The following is a 27,068-nucleotide window of genomic DNA, read 5'->3' on the forward strand; positions in this document are numbered from 1 at the left end:
TTGTTATATACTCTTGGTGAATTGATCCTTTTGTCATTATATAATGATCTTCTTGTCTCTTTTGACAGTGTTTGACTTAAAATCTACATTGTGCGATGTAAGGATAGCCATCCTTGTTCTTTTTTGCTTACCCTTTACATGGAATTTCTTAATCCATACCTTTACTTTCAGACTGTGTGCTTCCTTAAAGCTAAAGTGAATCTCTTGTAGGCAGCATATAGTTAGATCTTATACTTTTTAATCCATTTGGCCACTCTTTGTCTTTTGATTAAAGAATTTAGTATATTTACTTTTAAGATCATTATTGGTAGGTAAGGACCCAGTACTGACATACTGTTAATTGTTTTCTATTTTGCAGTTATTTTATTCCATTCTTCCTCTCTTGCCATCCTCTTGTGATTCAATGATTTTTTTTTTGTGGTGGTATGTTTTAATTCCTTTATCTTTGTGCATCTACTTACAGATTTTTTCTTTTTGGTAACATGAGGCTTACATGAAACCTCTTACAGTCTGCTTTAAGCTGGTAACAATGTAACTCTGACTGCAAACAAAAATTCTACACTATAACTTCTCCTCTCCCTATGTTTTACGTTATTAATGTCACAATTTACATCTCTTTATGTTGTGTATCCATTAACAAATTATTGTAGCTATAGTTGTCTTTACTACTTTTGTCTTTTAACTTTTATATTAAAGTGACTTTTATGGCACCATTACAGTATTATGATATTGTGAATTTGACTATACTGTCACCTTTACAATGAGATTTTACTTTCATATAATTTCATTTTGTTAGTTAGCTTTCTTTTAACTCAAAGAACTCTAACATTTTTTGTAAGGTAGTTTTAGTAGGGACTAACATCCACAGTTTTTGTTTATCTAGGAAGATCTTTATCACTTCTTCATTTCTTAAAGACAGCTTTTCTGGATATAGTATTATTGGTTGACAGTATTTTTCCCCCACCAGCACTTTGACTATATTATCCCACTTTCTCCTGGCCTGCAAGGTCTCTACTGAGAAAACTGCTTGTAATCTTATGGAGTTTCTCTTATATGTAACAAATCACTTTTCTCTAGTTGCTTTCAAAATTCTTTGTCTTTGACTTTTGAAAATTTGATTATAATATATATTGGTGAAGATCTCTTTATATTTAATCTTTTTAGGGTTCTTGGTAGTCAGAGATATTAATGTTTATTTCCCTCTCTAGATCTGGGAAGTTTTCTGACATTATTTTTTTTAAACAATCTTTCTTCTTCTTTCTCTCTGCTTCCTCTGAAACTCCCATAATATGTATAGTGATTAGCTTTATGGTGTTTCATATGCTCCGTAGGCTTTCTTCTTCCCTTTTCATCCTTTTTTTCCCTTCTTGATCCTCTGACTGAATAATGTCAAGCCTGTCTTCAAGCTTGCTGATTCTTTCTTCTATTTGATTGAGCCTACTTTTGAAGCTGTCTATGCAATTTTTTTCAGTTCAGTTATTATGTTCTTCAGCTCCAGAATTTTTGTTTGGTTCTTTTGTATGGTTTATGTCTCTCTGTTGAACTTCTAATTTTTTTCAGGTGTTGTTTCCAGATTTGGGTTAGTTGCCTTTCTGTGTTCTCCTTTAGCTCACTTAGCTTCTTTATTAGAAGATTATTTTAAATTATTTCTCGAGCAGTTCATAGATCTCCATTTCTTTAAGTCAGTTACTGGTACTTTATTTGCTCCTTTGATAGTGTCATATTTCTCTGACATTTGGTTTGTTGTGGCCTTGAGCTGGTGCCTATGCATTTGAAGGCACAGGCACATTTGCCAGTCTTCAGCTGGCCTTAAAGGGAAAGCCCTTCACCAGCCAGCCTGACCAAGGATTCTGAAAAGGTCAGCTGGAAAGGTCCATGGATAGGCATGCTACTGAAATCCTTGGGAGGGCTGGCCTGATGTCTTGGTCAGGGGACAGATGGGCTGACTTGATATTTTGGACCATGGGAGTCAACCTTGGAACTATGGTCCATTGGGGTGGGCCTGGTGACTGGGTCTGTGGAGGATGGCCTAAAACCTGAGTCCACAGACAACAGTCAGGCACTGGGGTAGACTTGTGGCCTGAGTTCATGGGGGCATTCCTGTACTGGAGTTGGTCTGGCACCTGGGTCTATGAGGGCAGTCCTGAAACATAGATCTGCATGGGCAGGCCAGAATCCTCGGTCTGAAGGGGCCAAGTTGACACTAGAGTTCACTGGGGCAAGTGCTGGAGTCTACTGTGAAGTCAGGTGCTCACTTCACTATTCTCCCTCATATGAAAGTTATCTCTCCATGGTATGCTGTACAGGCTTGGGAAGCGGGTGATATGGGTGGGTAATATGAAATTGTCCTTCATACCCTCTTCGGTGTATGTGTTTATTTCTGTGCTCTACTCAGGCACTATATTCCTTAGCTCTTGTGAAGATATTTTTGTTGCGTATGAATGGGTTGTTCAGATTGATGTCTCTGTGAGGAAATGAGCCCTGGAAACTGCTATTCTGCCATCTTGCTGATATCACTTTGTTTTCAGATCTCTTTTAAAATGTGAGGATGCCTCAGAATTTCACCTCTTTTTCACCATGTTTACATATAAGATGATAACCAGATGCTCTCAAGTTTTCCTCTGGTATCACAGCAGTTTTTCTTCAGTGATAACCTTGAGGACATAGGTAACTGAACCATTTTCCCTACTAGGAAACAAATGTGGATACAACAGTAAGTTTTATTCCAGTTTAGCTACATGGAATTTACTGATAACAAGCTTGCTCTGGATATAGATTCTCATATTTTCTAAAGTCTTATATAAAATATACCATGCATTCTTATAACTCATTGAAATTTAGTTATGATGTTTGTTTATATATAAAACCAACATGTTATATTGTTATTTATCAAATTACATGAATTCATTCATATCTTTACATCATTGCAAGTAACTTTTCTTGGGTTCCGATTGTTCTGGGTTTCAGCGAAATAATGTACTTGCTTAAACGTATACGAATTTAAAATACAATCAGGTATTGCTTCACAATGAAGATACATTCTGAGAAATGGATTATTAGGCAGTTTTGTCATTGTGCATACATCACAGAGGGTACTTACAGAAGCCTAGATGACATAGCCTACTACACACCTTGGCTATGTGTTAATAGCTGTTTGCTCCTAGGCTATCAACCTGAATAGCATGTTACTGTACTGAACACTGTAGGCAATTGTACTACAATGTTAAATATGTGTGTGTCTAAACATATCTAAACATAAAAAGTACAGTAAAAATACAGTATTATAATTTCATGGGACACTGTAGGCAATTGTACTACAATGTTAAATATTTGTGTGTCTAAACATATCTAAACATAAAAAGTACAGTAAAAATACAGTATTATAATTTTATGTGGTTCATCATTGGCTGAAAAGTTATGTGATGTATGCTTATACTGGGGGAAGGGATTGAGAATGTAAACAGAATCTCTTTTCCAATTTCCCCAAAGACATAACATATCTATAACAAAGATATAATAATCATAACAAAAAATATGAGTTTATTTTAAAATCAAGAGTCTCTATTTTACTTCTTTGCCCTTGCTAAGATTTCTCACCATGTTGCTTTTTCAACATCTCACTTCCCATTTGTGAGTATTTGAAATATAAGTCTTCCTCTTTTAAGATGTCTTAAACCCCGTTACCTTCTGGTGATTTGAGAAGTAACTGGTTAAAGAAAAAAGAAAGTGATGGGCCTGTGGAAAAATTAGAACTTAAGTTGTACCTACACACTTTTAAATTAAAATGTTTTCTTGGAAGGTTGCTGATGAAGGAAAATACATTTGGGGCCCAGATTCTGCCTACATGCCACTACTTGGCAATCCATGTTTTTTATTTGTATAGGCTCTTGGGTGATGATGTTTAAGAGCTGGAAAAACAGCATCATATTCAGGAGAAATAGTTATGCAAAGGGTGGATGATGATATGGAGGTCAGAGGGCAGAACTAGATAATGGCTGCCAAAGTTGTCTGGTTAGAGAAGTAAAATGGTACCTTAGGCAGGCTCAGAGGGTAGAAATATACAACCAAGTTTGGTTGGTTAAACTGAGGAAGCATATGAATTAGTAAGAAATTGATCGAAAAACTAAGGTGTCTAAGATGGTTTGGAGAACTCCATGAATTGGCTGCCTCAAGAAAGCTATGGTCCCTTCCCTGTCCTTGCACTGTTGATCTTTTGATCCAGAAGTCCTCAGACTTTTGATCCAGTCCTCAGAAAAGTACAAAAGTGGGCCTTGAACACTTTGTTCATTTTGAAATAAATGGAGGAGGCAGCATCTCTTGGTGGTCAGGTGTTTGGCTGTAGTCCCAAATAGAAATAGGAGCAAATCTTCACCCGCTTTGAATGCAGTATATCGAACATAGCATACAACTAATGAGAACTACTAATCTCATTATTGTTGGGACTGTGCTGCTATTTTCATTGTTACTGGGACTGTTTAAATTTTCAGAGCTTAGTAGTTAACATTGTAGCTAGTGCAGCAGATGCCTGGGGCACAGTGCAGACCATGCCCCTCAGTCTGAGGCCCTCATTCCCAGCTCTCCAGGTGTTGCCTGCTAAAGACTCACAGCTGAGCCTCTCCCCAGGACTGGTCCTCAGCCCCAGGGATCTGCCTTTCTCAAGTTATACCTCCTCCCAGGGCCACCCCATATCCAGCAACTGGCCAATACCTGGATGCAAAGTCCCAGCCCCTTGCCTTCATTTAGGACATCTCTGAAAGACTCTCCTAGCTTCAGCTACATAATTGCATGAGTCCAGCATCTCCCAGTGTCCTATGCTTCTTCTTCACACTTAAAGTTTTTAGTTCTTGAGACCACATGCTAAAAAACCTCCTGGTGATAAAATTCCTTCTAGAATTTGTTTCCCTGTTATCCTGACCTATGACACATGATATAATAATAATACCAAAGGCAGATGCAAATACAGACATGTGAAAGGGAAATTATTCTGTGGATTCATAGGTGAGCCAATTCCCATAAACATTTCCTGCTCTGTTGAGGAGGCTTGAGCAGTAGTAAGATGGGCCGAGAATGAGGATAGACAAGGTTGAAGAACTGGAGATAGGCGGTCAAGGTGTCCCTGGATAGTAGAACTCTTTATAGTTTGTAGCTCTGGAAGATAACTGAGCATCATGGCCTAGCTTGGAGGTGCCCTATCGACCAGCTGGATTCCGGCCATGTCATTTTTAATATGGTACAGGGGGAAAAGGAGTAAGGAGGGTTTCATCTGACTTTGGCACTTGCTTGCTGAGATACCCATTTCTGACACGGCTTCCTCATCTGTGAGTTGGGAATTGCGTCTACATTGCCTATCTCCAGATAGGATGTGATATGTAAAGTTATTCTGGAAACCCTAATGGGCAATTTGGACATGAGAGTAGAATGAAGTAATTGAAGGTATGGGCTTTTGAGGCAGACAGATATCCATGCTCCGCGTTTAGTGTCTGTGTCACCTCAAGCAAGTTGATGAACCTCGTTTGCTCCAGTCTCTTTACATGTAAAATTGGTGAGGGTAGAGGATATTTCCTCGCATGGTTATTGCAAAGTTTTAATTAGATAATATATGTAGTGAATATATGCAACATATGGCTGCCACATACAATCTAAGTAGAACATAGATATCTATTATTATTAAAAGTGACCTTTAAGATTATTCATTACTACACAAATAAATTTTAGCATGTGAGGTTGGATTGACACTCAGGAAATTTATTTCTGACACCCACCAGCTGCTGTCTCTTGTGGAAGCCCCTGCAGCTGCCGCGGTGGCCACAGGTTTTGGAGTCCAGGGGATCTTCTATTATGAGGAACGTGGCTAATACCATGCTAGATCTGAAGCAGCCGAAAGCAACAGCACCACCTGGTGCTCTGTTCGGGATTAACCACTGAGTGCAGCTCTTCCAAGTGGCTCATTGAATTACTTGCTGGGGGTTGAATTTGAGATTGGAATTTCTAACACTGGCTGTTCAAACTCTATGATTTGACCTTATTTCTCAGGTTCACTCTTTCAGGTGCTTGCTGTTTTTCATTTCATCTCCATCTAAGATTTATGACTTTTGTTGTTAAAATTGTAGCTCTCGTAATTACATCTTCTCAAGGGGACAGGCAGTATAAAATATAAGTGAAATTGTGTCAAATTATTGTATCTTTCCTTGGATACTGATAAAATAATATATAAATCTGTAAATATATAAATATAAATAATTATATATTATGAGAGAGAGAGACAGAGGGAACATTTAGATCACAGGGTGAGACTAAGAAATATTAGCAGTAATTTGAAATGCAAAATCCCAAAATGTGAAAATGTAAGATTGTAAAATCTTGAACCTACTTAAGATAGTAATTTGATGAAAAGCAATGACCAAACTTTGAAAGCACTCTCTGAGAACAGTCATGTTTATTTGAGAGAACGGTGGGTTTTTTAAAAGTGTAGACTAAATGTTGGACATAAAGTATATGAACACTGTGACCAGCTTTTCTCCCTGCTTCTCCCCTATTCCACACAAAACAATGTATTTTGAATGGTTGAAACTCTTAGTATTGAAATACAGTTTCAGGTTAAAATAAAGTGGTTGTATGAAGGTAGTATTTCAGGGCATTTTTCAAGACTCCCTTTCTTTCTCTTGCCCTGGTATTGCTAAGAGCTCATGACGGGAAAATATTTCATAGTTTTGGTGGCTTTCTTGCAAAAGCGGGAGACACAACATTTTACAAGAGGGAGCTGGCTACATGTGGCAAGTTTGTCCAGCCTCAGCTTAAAGTCCTTCTCAAGGCTTCTGTGCTCTCTGAGATCAGTTGTCTTCTAAGAGATCAGTTGTCTTCGTGTTTTCATTAACATATACCTTGATATGTAATTCAGTAGGAAAACTCTTAGATGTACAGGCAGCATTTTCTCCTTGGCTTCCATCGTAGCAAACAGTGGGAGAGTAGGCTTTCATGTTTTCTACAAGAATAATCTTTAATCATGTAGCAGTGATAGTTTTTAAATCTACTAATATATTTCTTGTCGCTGTTCTTAACTTTTCTTTGCATTTACATAACCTGGACTGTGGTGTAATTCTTTTGGATTACTATTTTCCCCGCTGGACTCTCAGGAACCAAACCCATCCTCTCAGATTGCATCCACAGCGGGTCAGCAGAATGGCTGGGACACGTGAGGGGCACAGTGGAATTTATTAAATAAGTGAATTAAATAATCAGCAAATCGATCTGGTCAAAATTAGATTAGGGTAAGAGTCTGATTATTTAAACACTGGTCATTATTCTGTAACTCTTCAGCCTTCATTCTAGTTTCTAGATTTTTGGCATATTTCCTCACCCCCACTACTCTTTAGCTTCCTTGTTCACATCCACGTTAGTGATCTTCTCTGTGTATGTGGCATGCTATTTGTGAGAACCCAAATGAGAAATGTATACAAAACACGAATAAGTTCAAGTGCTGTACAGATAAGAGGTAAAAGGTATTTTCATTACTTTACTATCCGATCACTGTCTTCTGCAACATTATACACAAAAATAGAGGAAGAAAAAGGTATCAGGAAAAAAATCCACAAAAGTTCTGCTTGAAACTATTCAAATGTGGTCTTGATTTAGAACTAAAAGGTTTGAAGTGCCACAATAAGCTGTGCTGTTTTTCCTCCCGTTGTATTGATTGCTTCATTCTCTCTATTGTGATTATTACCCTCTGAGTGCACATCTCCATCCCTGCACTTCTGTGTGAGTCACACAACCCTTTTTCTGTAAGTCTTTGTTTTCAAACTCAGAATCTTTTGGATTTTAGAAACGTAATTTGATACACATACTATTATTTATTGTGGTTCACTCTCAATCAGGGTCTGTGGCAGCACCTTGCAATCAAAGACGGTGTTTCTGCAGAGAAAAGTATGAATTTTCACATTAAGTGGGATAATGAAAGACTGTAAATAGCGTTTTCTCAATTCAGGTCATTTTTTTTTGCTACCAAATTATTTACTACAGGTCAATTTTGGGCTACCAAATTATTTGCTACAAAGTTACAAACTTGAGGCCCATCCAAGGCTTCAAGGCTGATGCATCTGTCCCCTCCTCTCTTCCACACCCCCACACATATGAGACAAATTCTTCGTGAGATGAAAGCATTTCCACATTGTTGTCGCCCTAGAAGCCAACCCAGTGGCTAGTACATTTTCTAATATATGTGTCCTTGTATAACTGCACCACTGTGACAGATATATTAAAATTGGGTAAATTTTAAGATTTTTAAAATATTTGTTTTTTTAAAAAATAGATTTTGCTTTATAAAGTTCTAAAATATTTTTTAGAGGTTTAGAATTGTAAGACAAATCGAACACACTATCAGGATCTATACACCCTCTCCCACTCATACCTGCCCACTACATAAGGCCAAACTTTCCAGATTTGAATGACATAATTTCAGACATCATAAGATATTTTAATTCATAATCGAAAAATTGTGTAATTTCTATATAGCCTTTCAGCAGAAGTCTCAGATTTACTATATTTTGTCGCTTCTCAAATAGATGCATCTCACGGTAAAGGATTTCTGCCTAAATAAACATAAATTGTGTTAATAGCCCAATATGGTAATAACTTTTTGGAGTCATGTATTGGACAATAATAACTCAATTTAAACACTGATCGTCATAGTAATGTTATATATGTTTTCAAAAGTTTACACTGGTTTATGCCCATTGTCATACATAAATGAAAAGTTTAGGTAGAGGTTGTCAACTGGGATGTTTTACCCCCAGCAGAAATTTGGCAATGTCTAGCGATATCTTTGATGGTCAGACTAGGGTGTAGGGTACTACCAGCATCTAATGTGTAAAGGCCAATGACGTTGCTAGACATCCTCTAATGCTTAAGACTGCCTCCCATGACAAAGAATCATCTTCCCCAAATGTCATTATTGCTGAGGTTGAGAAACTCTAACTTACGAGCTGAGATAATTATATTCCTTTCATTCTATCTGCCTTAGATTTAAAGTGAAATGGTACATTTTGCAAATGTAACTTTAACAAAATTAGACTCTTTCAATCTAGCCACTGGTTTTAAATACAAAAGAAAAGCAACTCCAATTCTGAAAGTCTTAAGAGCAATGTAAGTCTTTACTGACATTCACTTGAAAAAAAAAATTGAAGCAGTCATTAGAGGACTCTACACAGGCAAGAGTCCCTAAAAATTCTCTTATCTTTTCCCTCAAGCCCACAGCTGTAGATAGCTATTAATTTTCTCTCCTCTTCTCCTCTGTCCCTTCCTATCAATCCATGTCAGAACTCATGTAGAGTAACTTTGGTTGCCTTTGTTCTTTGCAATTTTTAATCCATTACTTGTCTGATTAGAAGAGGAAAAGCCTAGGAGACAGGCCCAAACAATTAAGCCTAGAATCTTTTCATTATGGAAAACAGAGTGAGGCAGGAGGAGAAGGACCCCTCCACCCCCACCACCCACACACACATGTAAATGCCTTTATTTCAGTTAACCTTTGCTGTGTAACAAACTGCTCCAAAATTCTGTGACTTAAGCCAATCACAATTCATCCTTCCTCACAGTATGTGGATTTGCTGGTTAGTTCACAGTTAAATATGGATGGTTTCATAAGGACACATATATAAGACAATATACCAGGCAGGGGGCTGATCTTTAGGAATGCGATATTGAGAAAAATGCTTTCTTTCCACAAGGAATTTGTATCAAGTATGTATGGATGTGGGAGAGAGGAGGTATCAGAAGCATCAGCCTTGAAGTCTTAGGCCTCAGTTTGTTGACTTCCCTTGGGTTCACCTGTGGCTGAGTTCATCTGCAGGGCTGACTGAGCCTGAAGATCCAAGGTGACCTCATTCACGTGCCTGATGGTTAGTTCTAGCTAACAAATGGGACATCTGAATTCTTGCACAGATGGAAACATTTTCTAATATAAACTACTTTCTTCGCACAGTGGTTTTAGGATGGAGATCCGGGACAGCTAAAACAGAAACTTCACGACCTCTTAAGGCCTAGATCAGATGACATAAAGTCATTTCTGCTGCATTATTAATTAAACAAGTACCATACGAGTTCAGATTCAAGGGGAAGGGAAATTGATTCTACCCCTGGATGGGAGGAAGGACAAAGTCATCATACAAAAGAGGATACATAGTTGGACCAGAGGATTTTGTGGCCATAATTTAAAATCTGTCCTCTGGTTGCTACTGTTTGTTTTCTTCCTGCATGGAAAATACATTCATCCACTCTCAAGGTGTCAGAATCTCCTGCAGCCTTCAGTTTGGCATCAAGCTCTAAATCCTGTGTTGCATTGTTTGCATCTTGTCCAGATAGAGATGAGGTTCCTCAGGTGAAATTTCTCTCAATCCATAGACCCATAAACTAAAAAGAGAAGTTACCCACTCCCTACTTCTTCAACATGGAGTGATGAGGCAGGAGTGCGGTCACTGCAATAGATGCTTCTGTCCAAGGGGCGAGAGAATTGAACAGAGGGAGCAATTGTGGTCCAGCCATTCTGAAATCCAGTGAGCCGCATGTGGCCAGTTCCTTTCATCCAGGGCCAAGGCATGTTCCTTGTTATCTTGGTAAGAAATAGCTCAGGATTGTGACTGATAGTTTCCTTAGCCTTCTTCCTAGCCACACGAAGTTGTGGTTCCAGTCTCCTGTTCATTTGGAATGGTACTGTCCCTTCAGTGAAAGCTGTGGCTTCCTCAAAACTTGTCTGTAGTGTGTTCCTGTGCACTCAACTTTGCAAAAAAAGATTTGCAAAGTAAGAAAAAGCTTCAGGGTAACAGCAAATCAAAGGTATGACTATTGTTGAAAACTCAGAAAGTGTTTGACTTATTTAAACTCCACATATCTCAACTTGAAAATCTCAACTTTGAAACAAATATTGGACACAGATGAGGCTGCTGTGGGCAGTGCTCCTTAAGATGCTTAGAAACTGGTTTGTCTAGTTGGGAAGGTCAAACTGGGCGCTACCTTTAATCTTTCCAAATGCTCTCTTTTTCCCCAGCCTTATTGAGGTATAATCGACGAATACAACTTATATATATTTAAGTTGTATAGTGTGATGGTTTGATGTACATATAAATCGTGAAATGATTACCAAAATCAAGTTAATTAACACATCTATGACAGATAAATAAAGAAAATGTGACACATACGTACAATTGAATATTATTCCTCCATAAAAAATAAGGAAATCCTACCATTTGCAATGATGTGGATGAACCTGAAGGACATTATGCTAAATTAAATAAGTGAGATACAGAATGAAAGGTACTCTGTGATATCATTTATATGCTAAACAAGTCAAACTCTTCCTGAGTTTTTAACAATAGTCATACCTTTGATTTGCTCTTACCCTGAAGCTTTTTCTTACTTTGCAAATCTGTTTTTGGAAAGACTAGGAATAACAAAACATCTTATTTTTCAATTCATCATATCCTAGGCCTCTGTGTTTCCTCTGCCTTGTGCCTGCAAATGAAACAGCTCATTTCTGTCTCTTCCAGCACCTTATAATGTGTAGCTAAAATAAGCCAATGGACACTGTCACCATTCTGCAAGGAAATCTCCCTAGCCAGAATCATGAGTTCAAGTTACTGCAGGTGATAGAATATATAATATACAAAATATGTATGACTCTTTCTCCAATTTCCAATGGCGGTTCCCTCACTGCTCAATCAGCCTCCACTAACAGGCTCTTCGTGTCCTTCCACTCTCCTTCCCCTATCTGGTCCCAAGGCCAACGCTATATGTCTTACTTAAATTTTTGTTAGAGCAACACCACACTCCCGGTAGCAATTTCTGTTTTGGTTAGCCTTTCCTGTGCAACAAACCACCACCAAATCCTAGTGGCGTGGAGCAACAACAGTTTAGGATTTCTCATGTTTATGTGAGTGGGCTGGGTGTTCCTTCTGCCAGCTGTGCCTGGGCCCCTTCACATGACTGCATGCAGCTCCGGGGAATCAGTTGGACTGGCAGGTCCAGGGCGGCTCACTCATGAGTCAGGCAGCTGTTGCTGGCTGCCATCTGAGGTACCTTAGTTCTCCTCCAAGTGACTTCTTTTTTTTTTTTTTTTTTTTTTTTTTTTTAAAGCTGTAATTTTACTCATTGAAACACTAGGTGAAATCAGGGTAAAGTCAACTATAGTAGAAATGGTTGTTTCATTCATTTGTACTTAAACCAGCCAAAGTAGTACAAATGTCACTATGATGCAGCAAATACAAGACCTCTTTCTACAAATATTAACATAACCAACAAATCAGGGGCTATAGTCAAACAGAGCCAAAAAGGGTGAGGACATCAAAGAAGTATGTTACAGCTTAACCCTTTACCTCAATAGAGTTTAAAAAAAATAAGTACAGCCTCCCAATCCCCCAAAATAGGAATATACCTTCATCACACCAATTTGTAATTTTATTACTTATTCTTGAGGTTTAGAATCTATCCTCCAAGTGACTTCTTATTCACGAGGATCTTAGACCAGCTTCCTTGTGTAGAGGTCTCAGAGCAGAGTTGAATTCCAGTATAGCCAAAGTCCTCTTAAGGCCCAACCTCAGATGTCACTTAAAACCACTGCTTTCATATTATTGATCAATGCAGATCTCAATGCCAGCCCAGACTCAAGGTCTGGGGAAATGAGACCGCATCCTAAGAGAAAGGGCAATAAAATCACATTGCAAAGGATGTGCTAATCAAGATGGGAAGGATTTCTGGTCGTATTTGGAAATCTGCCTGGTCCTGTAAATGTTTTTCATTCATATATTCAATTTTAAAATTTTAACATTGAGTAGTTATATGCACCTGTAAACTGTTCATTTTACTGTGTTGGACTATTCAATATACTTTAGTCCCTATGCATATATAATAAAGTTAGCATTGATTTTAGCAACTGTAGATATGCAATCCGTATAATTGTGATCCCAAATCAAGTCATTTGACTGTGACTGGTAATTAATAATCATTACCTCGTCACTCCATGCCTTTGCTGTTGTTTTCCCCCTTTGTAGTCACATCATTTGGTTGTGGGAAGAAATTCAATCTGCATTTGTCTGTTTTTTCAATTTCATTCCAATATTTTATTGAGGTGTATTTGCCTGCATCAAAAATGATGAAAAATCTTTATTAGATACTAATATGATTTTAAATTTGTGATTTGTTTTAAATTAACATTTACATTTTTAGATAATTTAAATCCTTAGGACATTTAAGCTATCATTATCATTAAAGAAACCTATCAGGCATAATAATCTGCAAAAAGAAAACCCCAAAAATGTTTATCATAACCTACTGCAGTTTCCTGTAAATGTATCAATGCATGGTACCATTAATTAATTAATTTATTTATTTATTTTTGCCAGAGATTGCAATTTCATGCTTACCTATATATATTTACATAAACAGCATTTCTTTCTTCTTAGTATTAGTTAATTAATTAACTTTTGAAACACAGTTTCACTCTGTCTCCCAGGCTGGAGTGCAGTGGCATGATCTCGACTCACTGCAACCTCTGCCTCCCAGGTTCAAGTGATTCTCCTACCTTAGCCTCTCGTGTAGCTGGGATAACAGGTGCCCACCACCATGTCTGGCTGATTTTTGTGTTATTCATAGAGACAGAGTTTCACCATGTTGGCCAGGCTGGTCTCAAACTCTTGATCTCAAGTGATCTTCCTGCCTGGGCCTCCCAAAGTGCTGGGATTACAGGCATGAGCCGCAGCACCCAGACTCTTCCTAGTATATATATATATTAAATGTGATATTAATTACAGATGGATACTTCTAGAAATTTACTATTTTGCTCTTTATGATAGTTTATGATTCTGATGCAAATACCTTATGCATTATTATGTACATACTGACACATGAAATGCTATATCTCTCAGAAATAAATTATTATGGAAGAATGTATTCAATATATTAAAATATACTAATTTCGTTTGCTATCTGAATTTTAAACACACCATCCATTAAGTGGACATTGTCATTTATTTTAATACTTTTGTAATTTAGTAAATCTATTTAAAAGTTAGTGGTCATAAGACCCTGTGACACAGTTTTACATCACAAATTTGGTAAATTTGTTGTGTATGGTAAAATTAAAAGTATATTTAACATGTTTCTAGACAGTATATTAGTTGTGATTGATTGCAATGGCTGCACAATAACCCAAGCCACCTTTTAATATGATCGCTGGGCTTCCAGGTACATGTTTAAGTCACCTGGAGTAAACCACAATTGCGTAGTACCCACAGGTGACTATTAGGTATGACTCATCAGGAAGAAAATCATGAACTATCATCAGCTGTGATCGTTTCTTAATAGTCATATGGAATCACAGTCACTAAATTGGGCCTCATTTGTGCATTTGTTGTGTGTCATGATCTTGCCCTGAAATGGCAAAACACTGAGAAAATATCTAAAAATGGGCAAAGAAATACAGAAATTGAATATCTCAGCCAGAACCCTTTATTTTTTTACTCATTTCTACAGAGGGATATTACGTTGTGATATTACCCAGAGCTAGGTGTTTATATAGCCTCAGCAGACTCCAGTTCCTGAGGTCTGTAGGACCAGCTTCTTTTGAAATACAGTAAGCAATGCGAGCCTCAAGGATGAAGGACCCACAGAGTTTTTGGAACTCGTTTGTGGTTGTTGCTTTTCATGTTACACAGTCTGGCCTTTAGGAACCTATTACGATTTAGGTTATAGGAGAGAAGGAGAATTTGAACCAATTCTACCAAGTAATAATCACCCACACCAAAAACTGGTCTTAAATCAGAGCCTATTACAGCTGTACGGCACCTACACTGTAGTGTGGCTTCCCCAGCCCCACCTCTCCTTTACCCTGATGCTGCTGTCATCTCATCCATTTTATGATGCCTTTGCTATTGGTCTAAATTCTCATAACTCTTCTCAAGCAGAAAAGCTGAAGACAGAAACATTGTTAATAAAGTTGTTACTTGTTAAATATATTTAAACTGTTTTCTTAAATATAATGACATATAAAGTCATGCGTAACTTAATGATGGAGTTATATTCTGAGAAATTTGTCTTCTAGGTGAATTCATTGTTGTGGGAACACCGTAGAGTGTACTTGCACAAACCTAGAGAGTATAGACTATTACACATCTAGGCTACGTGATATAGCCTGTCACTCCTAGGCTACAAACTTGTATAGCACGTGACTGTACTGAATATTGTAAGCAATTGTAGCACATGGTAAGTATTTTGTGTATCTGAACATGTCTAAATATAGAAAAGGCAATGGGTTACCCTACAGTGGCAGGAGATCACTAGACAACTGGAATTTTTCAGTTGTGTTTATAATCTTATGGCATTACTGTCATGTATGAGGTTTGTCATTGGCCAAAAAATCATTATGCAGTGCATGACGGTACTTAAGAACTTCATAGACCTCGTCATGAAGGTTCATTTTGTTCCTTGTCAACAGCACTAAAAAGAAATGTTATTGCTCGTTAAACTTTTAACACAAGTTGATAGACATTCATTGTGTGTTTCTGTTACTTCCACAAATTAAACATTTTATGTTGTTGGTATCAGATTTAACTACCAAATCTTGGGAGTAAGTTTTTCAAGTTTTACATAAAAAATGAGGGTTTGCTGAATAATTAAAAAAATTTTTTCTTTTAGGAAAATAGTAAGTAAAGTCAGAAAAATATTATTTACTTAGAATTCAACTAAGTCTGATAATACAAAAAGTGAATTGTAGGACCTTGTAAAATCTGTTTTTGCAACCATAGTAAAAAAGGAAACACGTAAAGAATTTGACATTTAAATATATGCTGTGCTACAAAAAAAGATAATTTGAGGATTCTGAAAAAAGGCCAGTTAGCTGAAGTCTAACTATAAACTCAGAGATTTACCATCAGATGAAATTGTTACAATAGTATTGTTATTTCATTAAAGGTTATAATAGTGAAAATATAACAATTTATATTAAGAAGTAATATATCATCAGATTATATATTTAATTTTATGACAGTATACATTAACATATTATGCCAATTTATATTAACATTTTTAAACAGTGGTATTTTGTGATGTTTATGAAGGAACGTATAATTTCAAGTTGAGTATAAACAATTTACATATAGTCTGTGTTTATTTTAGATTTTGAATTGGATTTTATGCATTATAAAGTTCCAAATTCCATCAAACCTACCTTGATTAGTTAAGATCATTTTGCTGCTACCTAACTTTATTTATACAACCTAAAGTTTCTCAAGATAAAAAATTGGAACTATAAATTTATAATTTTCATGAGATTAACATTTAATAGATGAATGTGGTCATTTTTATGCTACCCTTGAGTGACAGTATAATGGCAGAGTGTACTACTAGATTTCTGAAGTCTACAGCATGGCTCTGCCACTGGATGACCTTGGTAGTTCAGTGTCTTGACAGCTTTGTATGTAAAATGGGCATTATAATAGTTCCCGCTCATAGATCTGTGACAAGAATTAATGGATTAGTACATATATTATATGTAATATATGATAAATGATAATTAAAATATAAAGTGATTGATTTATCTAAACGTCAGTGCCTGGTATACAGGAAATGGTACTTATTTTTATGCTGATTTGTTTTTTATATACACTTGAAAATTAAAGAGCATGTTAAAATATATTAGAGGTAATAGATTCTGTCAGTTTTATAGATAGATTCAAAATTTCTCCAAATTGAAAGGTTTTGTATTTATTTTCTTCAGTCATTCATTCTTATTGGTCGTACTTGTAGGCATTGGGAACCGAGTTGCTGTCCTCCTGGGCTTTACATTCTGGTAGACAAGCAAATGGTCTGGGCTGAAGCACAGACAAGGTCAGAGACAAAGACAGAGATTTGAGTATCATCCCTCAAAGGCGAGGGATTGAAATTATTTCTTGTTTATGCCCCGCACAACATAGTGTTTACTAGTTTGTGAACAGCTGACACTCAGTACATGCTGGTGGGGTGGATAAAATTCACTTCTTCTTTTGAAGGTATTAAACTACTTCTCTGTGGCTTTTATCTCTTTTTTTTTTTTTCAACTTTTATTTTACGTGCAGGGATTACATGTGCAGGTTTGTTACATGACTAAATTGTGTGTCGCTGAGTTTTGTGTATGAATGATCTTGTCATCTGGTTAGTGAGCATATTACCCAATAGATAGTTTTTCAACCCACACCCCCCTCCCAGGATACAAAATCAATGTACAACATTTGGTGGCATTTCTATACACCAACAACTTATAACTTGAGAGCCAAATCAAGGATGCAACCCCATGTACAATAGTCACACACAATAAAATACCTTGGAATACACTAAAGAGATGAAAGATCTCTGCCAGAAGAACCATAAAACACTGCTGAAAGAAATCATAGATGATACAAACAAATGGAAAAGCAACCCATGCTGATGGATGAGAAGAATCAATATTGTGAAAATAGCCGTATTGCCCAAAGCAATCTACATATTCAATGCTGTTCCTGTCAAACTACCAACATCATTTTTATCTCTTCAAACCTCTAATTAAAGCCTTCACAAACCCTACCTCTTTCCCTTTCTATATTAGTTTCCTCTTGTTACCTAACAAAGTACCACAAACCTTGAAGTTTAAAGCAACAATCATTTATTATCTCCAAATGTTTGCATGTCAGGAGTCCATGCAAAGCTTAGCTGCATTATCTGTTCAGGGTCTTGCAAGGCTCTAACTAAGGCATCAGCTGGATTTCATTCTTATCTGGAGGCTCAACTATGGAAGAACCCACTTTTGGGCTCTGTCACCATGTTAGCAGAATGCAGTCCCTGTGACTGTTTGACAAGGGCCTGGTGTCTTGCTTGCTGTTCAGTGAGATTGCACTTCACTCCTGAAGAGAACCTCAAGTTCCTTGCCATTGAGCCTTTCCAAAGGAACTTCACAACCTGGCTGGTTGCTTCTTCTAGGCCAGCAGGAGAATCTCTCATTCCAGTCAGCTAAGCTGGAGTATCATAAAGTAACATGATCACAAGTGTGGCATCTCATCACCGTTGTCATATCCTATTGGCTAGACACAAGTCACAGGTTCTGCCCACATTCTGCCAGCATAGAAATGGGGACTCCATGTGGTGGGAATTTTTGGAGGTCACTCCAGGGTGTAGTCACCACACTCCCATCTGGGTGAAGTTCTTTTGGTGCTACATGTATACAGCTCTATCTTATTGCATTACTCTGTAACCCTCTGCTATTCATAGCCCTTGCTTGTCCATTTCCACCTCTAGGTATTTTATAGCAGAGACCTTGCCCTATTCAGCCCTCTGTATTCCTTTGCACTTAGCATAAAACTCAGCACTTAGTGGTCTTGGTGAATTTTTATTTTTAGCAGGTTTGTTGAAGTATATGAATTTTAAATAAGTGGATGAAGGTAAACATAGGGCTAACATATGGCAAATTTGAAAGCATTTGCAGATAATTTTAAAAGGAATAGTCTATATGATTATACAGGTCGACTTTTGTTGACTTACCCTTCAAGACAATAATTGGTAAAATGAATGAGAAAACTATTTCACAATTCCTTCCAGATTTGTATGACTAGGACTTTTTCTCATTATACAACTTCATGAAATATTACATTATTTAACCAGATTTCTTTTTCCTTCTAGATGAGCAAGAGATAGTACAAAAACGAACTTTCACAAAATGGATCAACTCTCATCTGGCCAAGGTAAAGGAAACTACCCAGCATTATGAGTTTACTTAGGTTGAGCCAGTAAATCGTTAAATGTCCAGTATAACAAAATGCTTGTGTCCCCGTTGTCACTGTTGCAAATAATGATACTGGCAATCTTACTGGTTGGTCTAGCTGTTACCTAAGAGTGGAATTTGCTAACATTGCTTCTGGGAAGAAATGAACTTATAGCTAGAGTGAAGAGCAGTTACTTCATGTCAGTTCTGTGAATCTTGAGAAACTATTTCATTCAATTATTTTTTCTAATACTAATGTGTGTGTCATATCAAAAGGAGAATTTGTGCTGGATTTTCATTTGTGTGTGTTTGTTCCTGTTTGGAACACAAAGAAGCTATAAGTGATCTGTGCTAAGCAAAAGGTTTTATCTAAAGAGATTATGATAGTGTCTGTGCTCTCATCCCTGGTGCTTTGATTTAAAGAAGTAACCATGGCAATAGGACATGAAAAGGCTAAAATCATTCCAGTATTATCCCCACTGTCATTCAATGATATTAGGTGACTATATGTCTATATATTGTAATATCCTTGAACATAAATACTAATATAAAACAAATCTTAATCTTGATACAGTATAATAAAATTGATCTCTTGTACTGCTGATGAAAAAATAAGCAAACCAAGAGACATCATATTTGTAAAAATAAATTCAGATGATGGGACAGTTGTGTCTGAATTCAGTTAGAGGATTTGCTGATTATTTTTAAAGGAGTAGTCTATATGATTATGTAGTTGAAGTTATGTTGACTCTCCCTTCAAGACAATAATTGGTTAAATGAATTAGATGATAAAGCAATTTTATCTTCCAATTTTTTATTCTCACTCTTGCTGAGAGTGGTGCCTGTAGTATATAAAGCAAAACCCTATAGGCAGGTTTTGATCAGGGGCTTCCCGAAAGATATTTTGATAGTGCAGAAGCAAACAAAACATGACAGTTTATTTTAGTCCCATTCTACAGATTCACTGCTTACTTTGTGTCTATGCTAGCCTTTGAAGACAGGAAAAAATTAGTAAAACACTTTCCCAGGCCTCGAGAAGTTCGCAATCCAGCCATGAAAGCAGCCTAGAGTGACCTGTCTAGATACAGGATAAACCAGGGTCATCTCTCCTATGCTTTCTTTCCCAAAGCCACTTGATGAGAAGGGAATTTGGCCCAGTAGTTGCCCCACAATCTGCTCTGTAAAAAGGCAGTGGATACATAGGACTGATGACTTTGGGGCTTATTTTTTAAAGTCTCAGTTGGTCACACCTGGCCGCTATTTATACTACAGAATTGTCATCAATTGGGGAAAACTTGTTTTTTTTCTTCTTCCAAAATGAAAAGAGTTATTTTTTCATAGTGTAAAGAGGTTACCTAATTGAAAATAATGTTAATAACGAAACTTTTAGAAAGTGTAAAGAAAGTAAAAGTAATCTTAAATCACGTAAGCCAGATACAGTCATCATTAAGATTTGGTCAACAGTATTCTACACACAGTTTCATATAAAGTGGTTTTATAGGATATTGTTTTGGAGCATCTATTTTACCCAACATGTCAATCCACGTCAATAGATAGAAATATGTAATTATTGTAATGGCTAAATAAACTTGGTCATGTTTATCTGTGATGAGTTAGCTAGTTGCCTGTTGAGGGTTATTTAGGTGGTTTTCAGTTGTTTCATATTATATAAAATACTACAGTGAAAGTCCTGGGCATACATTGTTTGAACACTTGTATGATATTTTCTTCTTAGGATAAACTTCTAAAAGTGGGTAGTCAACAGCTATGCACAATTATGATTTTAATATATTCTGAGATGTTCTAAGAGTCCCCATTTCCTTGCACTATTAAAACACCCTTCAAAGTTTTTAACAGTTAGGAGTTGAAACTCAACCCTGGAATTATGGCAGTGATGAGCTTGTCTCCCCTTTCATATTTGATGTTTCCTTGCATGGTAATCCTGGTATACAAAGCTCTGTGCTTTGGCATGTTTTCAGATAAACTGACAACCAAACCATTCATGAGTTAAGTTTACCATTTCCAAATATAGTTTTAATAATAGGTAGTGGCAGGTTTAAGAACTGGGGTGTTTAGTTGAGAAGAAAGGAAGTTGATCTTTCTCTCCTAAAGTTCTTCAATCTTGGGAGCATTGGGAGCTGTTCAGAAGATGCTTATGAAGATAAATTTAGGGGTGCTTTTTAATAGGAATTTTTATTTTTGTGCTTGATTGCTTTGCTTAGTTGCAAATTAATAAACTTTTGACTTATAATTAAATAAAATAAAGTATTTTACTGATGACATTTTATTCTAGTGTAACAATTGTTTATAAATATTATGACAGCAGTATAAAGAAATAGTATGCATATAAGATTGCAATCTGTTTTTTTAAAATATGCTTTTATTATTCTGTTTTTACATTTAGTAATTATTATAAGTAAAAATATGCTTTTCTTAAAACAAAACTCTTATTATAAGTAAGAAAAAACCTAAGGATTTTCTGTGTTTGTGTTTTTATTCTATTTTTACTACACAAATGTTAGATCGTTAAAACTTGTGGGTTGTGGGTATAATTATCTGTTCTTTTTGACATTTATTATCAAATCGAAGTCTTAATGCTTCTCCAATTATGTAAGACATTGCGAATCACAAATTGTCAATGTAACATTAACAATTGGTGGGTTGTTGTTATTTCATATACCTGATAATTTCTTTCAGGAATGGGGCTCCATTGTTAGACATGGAACCTGTAATTTTCTCACTTTTCAAGAAGAAACCGGTATCTTTCTATTCTGTTAGCTCTGCTAATGAAAGAAGGTGGGGTATTTTATTAAATTAGACCAATGTTGATTTTTAGTGATGGTTTTTCAAAGTTAAGTTTCTGACTCACATCTAGCTTCTCAGCACTTATTGATAAGACATGTTCCTAAATTCTTACCACGTGCCAATTACAGTGCCTTAGCAACTTTATCTCTTATTTATTTAATCCTCACACAAGAAAATGCATTATTTTTATTATTTTATAGATTATGAACCAGAAGCTTAGAATTAATTAATAAGCTCATAGTCACATAGCAAGTAAAGGACAAAGACAGATTTCAATCCTATGACTCCTAAGCATGGACACTGTCGGTCAGCCCGGGCTGCTTTAATGAAATACCATAGACCAGATGGCTTAAACAGCAAACTTTTGTTTCTCACACTTCTGGAGGCTGAAAGTCCAGGATCAAGGTGCCAGCAGATTCAGTTCTTGGTGAGGGCTGTCTTCCTGGGTTGCAGATGGATGGCTGCCTTCTCTGTGTGTCTTCTTCTTCCCATAAGGACACTGATAAATCCTGTTATGGGGAGTCCAACCTCATGACCTCATCTAAACCTAATTACCCCTCAAAGACCCCACCTCCAAAGATCATTGCACTGAGAGTTAAAGTTTCAACATATAAATTTTGGGGGGACACAAACATTCAGTCCTTAACAGGGACCGATCATTGTGTTATCCTCCCATGCTTCATTTGTTTATTTAGTTATTCATTCAGTAAATACTTACTAAACACCTGTTATGTGCTAGGGACTGTGGATACAGTGATGAACAAAGGCAGATACAGACTGTGCCATCATGGTACTGATCATCTAGCAGAGGAGAAAATCACAAAGAAGTGTGTGTGGTGAATTTATGACAGGGGACACGCAGGGTGACAAGTGAACACGTGACAAGCACAGCCAGCCACACAGGTAATCCGAAGAAGGGCATCAAGAGACTTCCAGAGGAGAAAACATTTAAGCTGGGCCTGAGAAAGGTCCTGGGGTTGGGTAGGTAAAGGAACGGATGCTTTCAAAAGTGGAGAGGTAGAAAGCATGGTACAGGAAAAGGAAGGAAAGCAGTTCAGAATATCTGAAAGTGTAGATTCCAGGTGTAACAGTCTGTCCTCATGCTGCTATAAGGACATACCTGAGACTGGGTGATTTATAAAGGAAAAAGGTTGAATTGACTGACAATTCCACATGTCCGGGGAGGCCTCAGGAAACTTACAATCATGGCAGAAGCGGAAGCAAATGTGTCCTTCTTCACGTGGTAGCAGGAAGGAGACGTGCCAAGCAAAAGAGGAAAAGCCCCTTATAAAACCATCAGATCTCATGAGAACTCACTCACTATCGCAAGAGCAGCATGAGGGTAATCTCCCTCATGATTCAGTTACCTCTCATTGGGACCCTCCCGTGACACGTGAGGATTATGGGAACTACAATTCAAGATGAGATTTGGGTGGGGACACAGCCAAAACATATCACCAAGAACAGGGCGGCAACAGAGAAAACTGAGAACTGGTCAAAGGCCAGTCATTACAATAGTTTGGACATTGTGTTATGGGCAGTGGAAGACATGAAAGAATGTTAGGCAGGAGAATAAAATGATCATTCTGACCCTGAATATATATATCTCTCTCTCTCCTGAATTAGAGCAGGAACAAGAAAGGCTGAAGACAGAGTGAACTTGCAGTAAGTCAGATGAGAGGTGAGGGCAGCTTGGACTAAAGTAGTGGTGGAGAAATGGAGAAAAGTGTATAGAATGAAAAGGTGTTTAGGAGTGGACTTGCTAGAACTGAGTAATTAATTGGAATCTTGGAGGGGAAGGAATCAAGAATGACTTATAGATTTCTGACTTGAGCAAATGATTAAGATTATTCACAGATATAAGGAATACAAGAGGCTTGGGGGAAAAGCTAGGAAATTCAGTTTAGAAGGAGAAATTAGTCGGTAAAGGTGAACTATTCGATCTGGCAGTTTGGAAGTCATTGGCCACCACTGGGAGTGGCCATGTTATAGTAGAAACTAGATTCTAGTGAGCAGATGAGTAAATGAGAGGTAAGGATGTTAGTACACTTAATATATATTACATGTTCATGAGATAGAGTATTAGCTGGTGCAGAACATTGGATTTGGCAAAAGTTTTAAAAAAGGGTGATCTTGAGCCTGCATCTGTATAGAAGGGAATGATCAAAAGCTTGTAGAGAAGGAGAGGCTGAAAAAGAAGGCAAGGCATGGAATTCTGAAGGAACAAGGCTCCCGAGGAGGTAGAATGAGAGAAGAAATCAAGAGCAGAGGTGGAGGGTGTAGGTTTGTTCCAGAGCAGAGATATCTCCCCTTCTCTGAGACTAGCATTGGGAATAGGAAAGTGGGTGTGGCTGTGCCTAACTTTGGGATAGGCAGAGAGACGAAGACAGAGGTGGCATGGACTTGAATTTGAAGGAATTCTCACCTAATGACCACAGATGTTTTAGGCCTAACAGCATAGTCCTTGCATAGGCAAAGAAGTTATGTTATGATGAATATATTCAAAATTTGACAGTTAAAAATGCTTCTTTCACATTTTAAAATTTATCTTAAAAAAATTCCTACATTTTATATAAGATTCATAGACTGTTGTAGTTATTTAGTACTTCAGCCACCCAAATGGAACAAGCTTAAAAAACCCTTTGTAAAAAGTTAGATTTTTAAAATTAGACATATATAAGCAATCTTGATATTTATATTGATTTTTTTCTATTATCAAATGTTTGCAGTTTCATATATTCACTCATTTTATCAAATAGAATGGAATATTATATTTTTATTTAAACACCCTTGATTCAATCTTTACGGTATTTGACTGTGAGATAAATAGATTGCTTGTCACTAAGCCCTTTGAGGAAAAATAGATCTCAAATAGCCATGTTTTAGTGTTTCTACAAATGGAGCTTCTTTCCAATATGCAATGAGCAGTCCTTTATCCTTCTGCCAGCCTTACATTTATGGAGCCATCAACAAAAGGCACTGAACATTTTAAATACTATCTTTGGGATGAACTCAGGCATGATACGAGCATCTTCTCACTTTTTAGAAAAACTGCAGGAAAACAAAACATTTATAAAACATTATTTAGGTTCCCCATTAATTGCTGGGATTGCCATAACAAAGTACCACATACTGGGTGGCTTAAAAGGAAAAATTTGTTATCTCAGAGTTCTGGAGGCTCTAAGGCCAAGCTCCTTCTAAGTCTCTGGGTAGCTGTATCGTTTCAATCTCTGCCTCTGTGCATGTCTGTGTCCAAATTTCCCCACTGTAGGAGGACACTAGTCATACTGGATTAGGACCCATGCTAATGACCTCATCTCAACTTGATTGCCTCTCTAAAGACTCTATTTCCAAATAAGGCCACATTCTGCGGCATTTTGGGGGGTTAAGATTTCAACATATCTCTGGTGAGTAGGCACAGTTCAATCTATAACAGATTCCATTAAGAGCACATTTTGTTTTAATACCAAGTTAGATGCAGGCTGTCTTTTAAAAGGAACATTTTGGATTTTCCGTGTTTTTTCTAAAAAACAAAAATCCATGCTCATCGTGAATTTAAATGACATCCTTATAGTCATAAAATATCACTTTAGTGGTGGCTTTCATCTTCTTTAGTTGTCTTTCCACCAGCAGTGCTGAAAGATAACATGGAAACATGTTCCAAATAGAATTTTACTCCCATCTGTTTCCTTGTACACACTTTGGTGAGACTATTAATGAGCTCAGACAGGAAGATAAAGAGGCAAAGAGGAAAAGGTAAATGCAGTAATTCACCCCCCAAATAATTTTTTAGTTGTTTTTCTCAAGCTATGATAAGTAGATGAGATGATGGATATGTTAATTAGCTTGATTAAATCATTTCACATTGTATGCACATACCAAAAGATCATCTTGTATAACAAATAAATGCAATTTTTATTTGTCAACTATATCTTAATAAAGCTAGGGAAAAAAATAAACCCACTTTAATTTGTTAATCCTAAACATTCTAATGAATTAGTTATTTCCAAATATGTAATTGAAACATTGCAAAGGAAAATCCCCATTTCAAAATGAATAGCATTTGTTAATTCATTTATAGAATATATTAGTTTATGGATAACAAAGATCTAGATCTCACAAAGTTTATGCAGATTAATAAACATTTTGCTAATATTAATGTTTGTCCAAGTTTCTTCTTTAGAAATATATTATTTTATTCATTTATTTATTTTTTTGACATGGAGTCTTGCTCTGTTGCCCAGGCTGGAGTGCAGTGTCATGGCCTCGGATCACTGCAGCCTCCTCCTCCCGAGTTCAAGTGATTCTCCTGCCTCAGCCTCCTGAGTAGCTGGGATTACAGGTGCCCACAACAATGCCCAGCTAGTTTTTGTATTTTTAGTAAAGACGAGGTTTTACCATGTTGGCCAGGCTGGTCCTGAATTCCTGACCTCAAATAATTGACCCATCTCAGCCTCCCAAAATGCTGGGATTACAGGTGTAAGCCACCATGCCCAATCAGAAATATATTTTATTTATCATACATTTATTCAATAAATATTTTAAAATGCTGTTTAATAAGCTAGGGAATATTATAGGTGCTGAAAATGTAGCAGTGACCAAAACAGAAAAAAAAAAAAAAGTAACCATTTCATTATGAAGTTTATACCCATTATAATGGGGGAGAGAGACAGTAAAGATCAAGAAGCTCTTCTGCTGAACATAGACTGAAAAGAAGCAAGAGCAGAAGGAGGCAGATAAGTTAGAGGTTATCGAAGCCGTCCAGCCAAGGTACTGGTGACTTTGACCAAGATAGTAGCAGTGGAGGTGATGAGAGGTGGTTGGATACTGGAAGAATTTCGAAAATGAAGCCAACAAGATTTGTTGATGGATCAGATATTGAGTGTGAGCAAAAGAGAGGAGTCAAGGGTAACCCCAACTTGTACCAAATAAATAACTTGGAGAATATGCTTCTTTTATACTATAGAGTAAAACAAACTGTATTTCATCTGAAAATTGTTAAGAGCTGAGTTTTCCAAGCAGATTTAGAGCTGAGCTGGGGGGCAGTTATTGCCTTTGGTATATTTTTTCAGAATTGAATTAAATAATCGAGGAAGTGGAAAGGATTATGCTATCTGTCACAGGAAATAAAAAAGAATGGGAACGACCTTCCCACCTTTGCTAAGCAGAAGTGGAAAATGATCACAATAGTGCTGTTATAAAGGGAGTGAAAGAGAAGCAGATTACACGCACAATTTTTAAATTACTACATCTTGTTTTGAAGATATTGGAAACATTCAATTAGATTTTCTGAATAAAATGACAAAAACTATTGGACATTAATTTTGTTTGACTACTGTCAGTGGTTTTAATCATGATTTACTTGATCTGGCCCAAGGATATGTTGGCATTCTGATACATTTTACTGTGAAAGGTTCTTTGCCAACCTTTGGGAAGGTCACTTGCTCCATATCTGCTGGTTAGCCTCTTTTCCTTTCCACTCTTCTATATTGCTGTTGTTTAACTTGCTGTT

At 36.9% G+C, this 27,068-nt stretch overlaps 1 protein-coding gene across 14 annotated transcripts in view; it reads left to right on the forward strand.

The window, feature by feature from the left end:
* SYNE1 (spectrin repeat containing nuclear envelope protein 1) overlaps positions 1-27,068 on the forward strand; it is a 527,413-nt gene that overhangs the window by 78,105 nt on the left and 422,240 nt on the right. For all 14 annotated transcript variants that reach the window (XM_008007617.3, XM_073022337.1, XM_073022331.1 and 11 more), the window contains exon 4: positions 18,670-18,731. In XM_008007617.3, the coding sequence (XP_008005808.3) occupies positions 18,670-18,731 (62 nt within the window). The remainder of the gene's footprint in view (positions 1-18,669; positions 18,732-27,068) is intronic.

The sequence above is a fragment of the Chlorocebus sabaeus genome, chromosome 13 (assembly GCF_047675955.1).
Source record: "Chlorocebus sabaeus isolate Y175 chromosome 13, mChlSab1.0.hap1, whole genome shotgun sequence".
Lineage (NCBI taxonomy): Eukaryota > Metazoa > Chordata > Mammalia > Primates > Cercopithecidae > Chlorocebus > Chlorocebus sabaeus.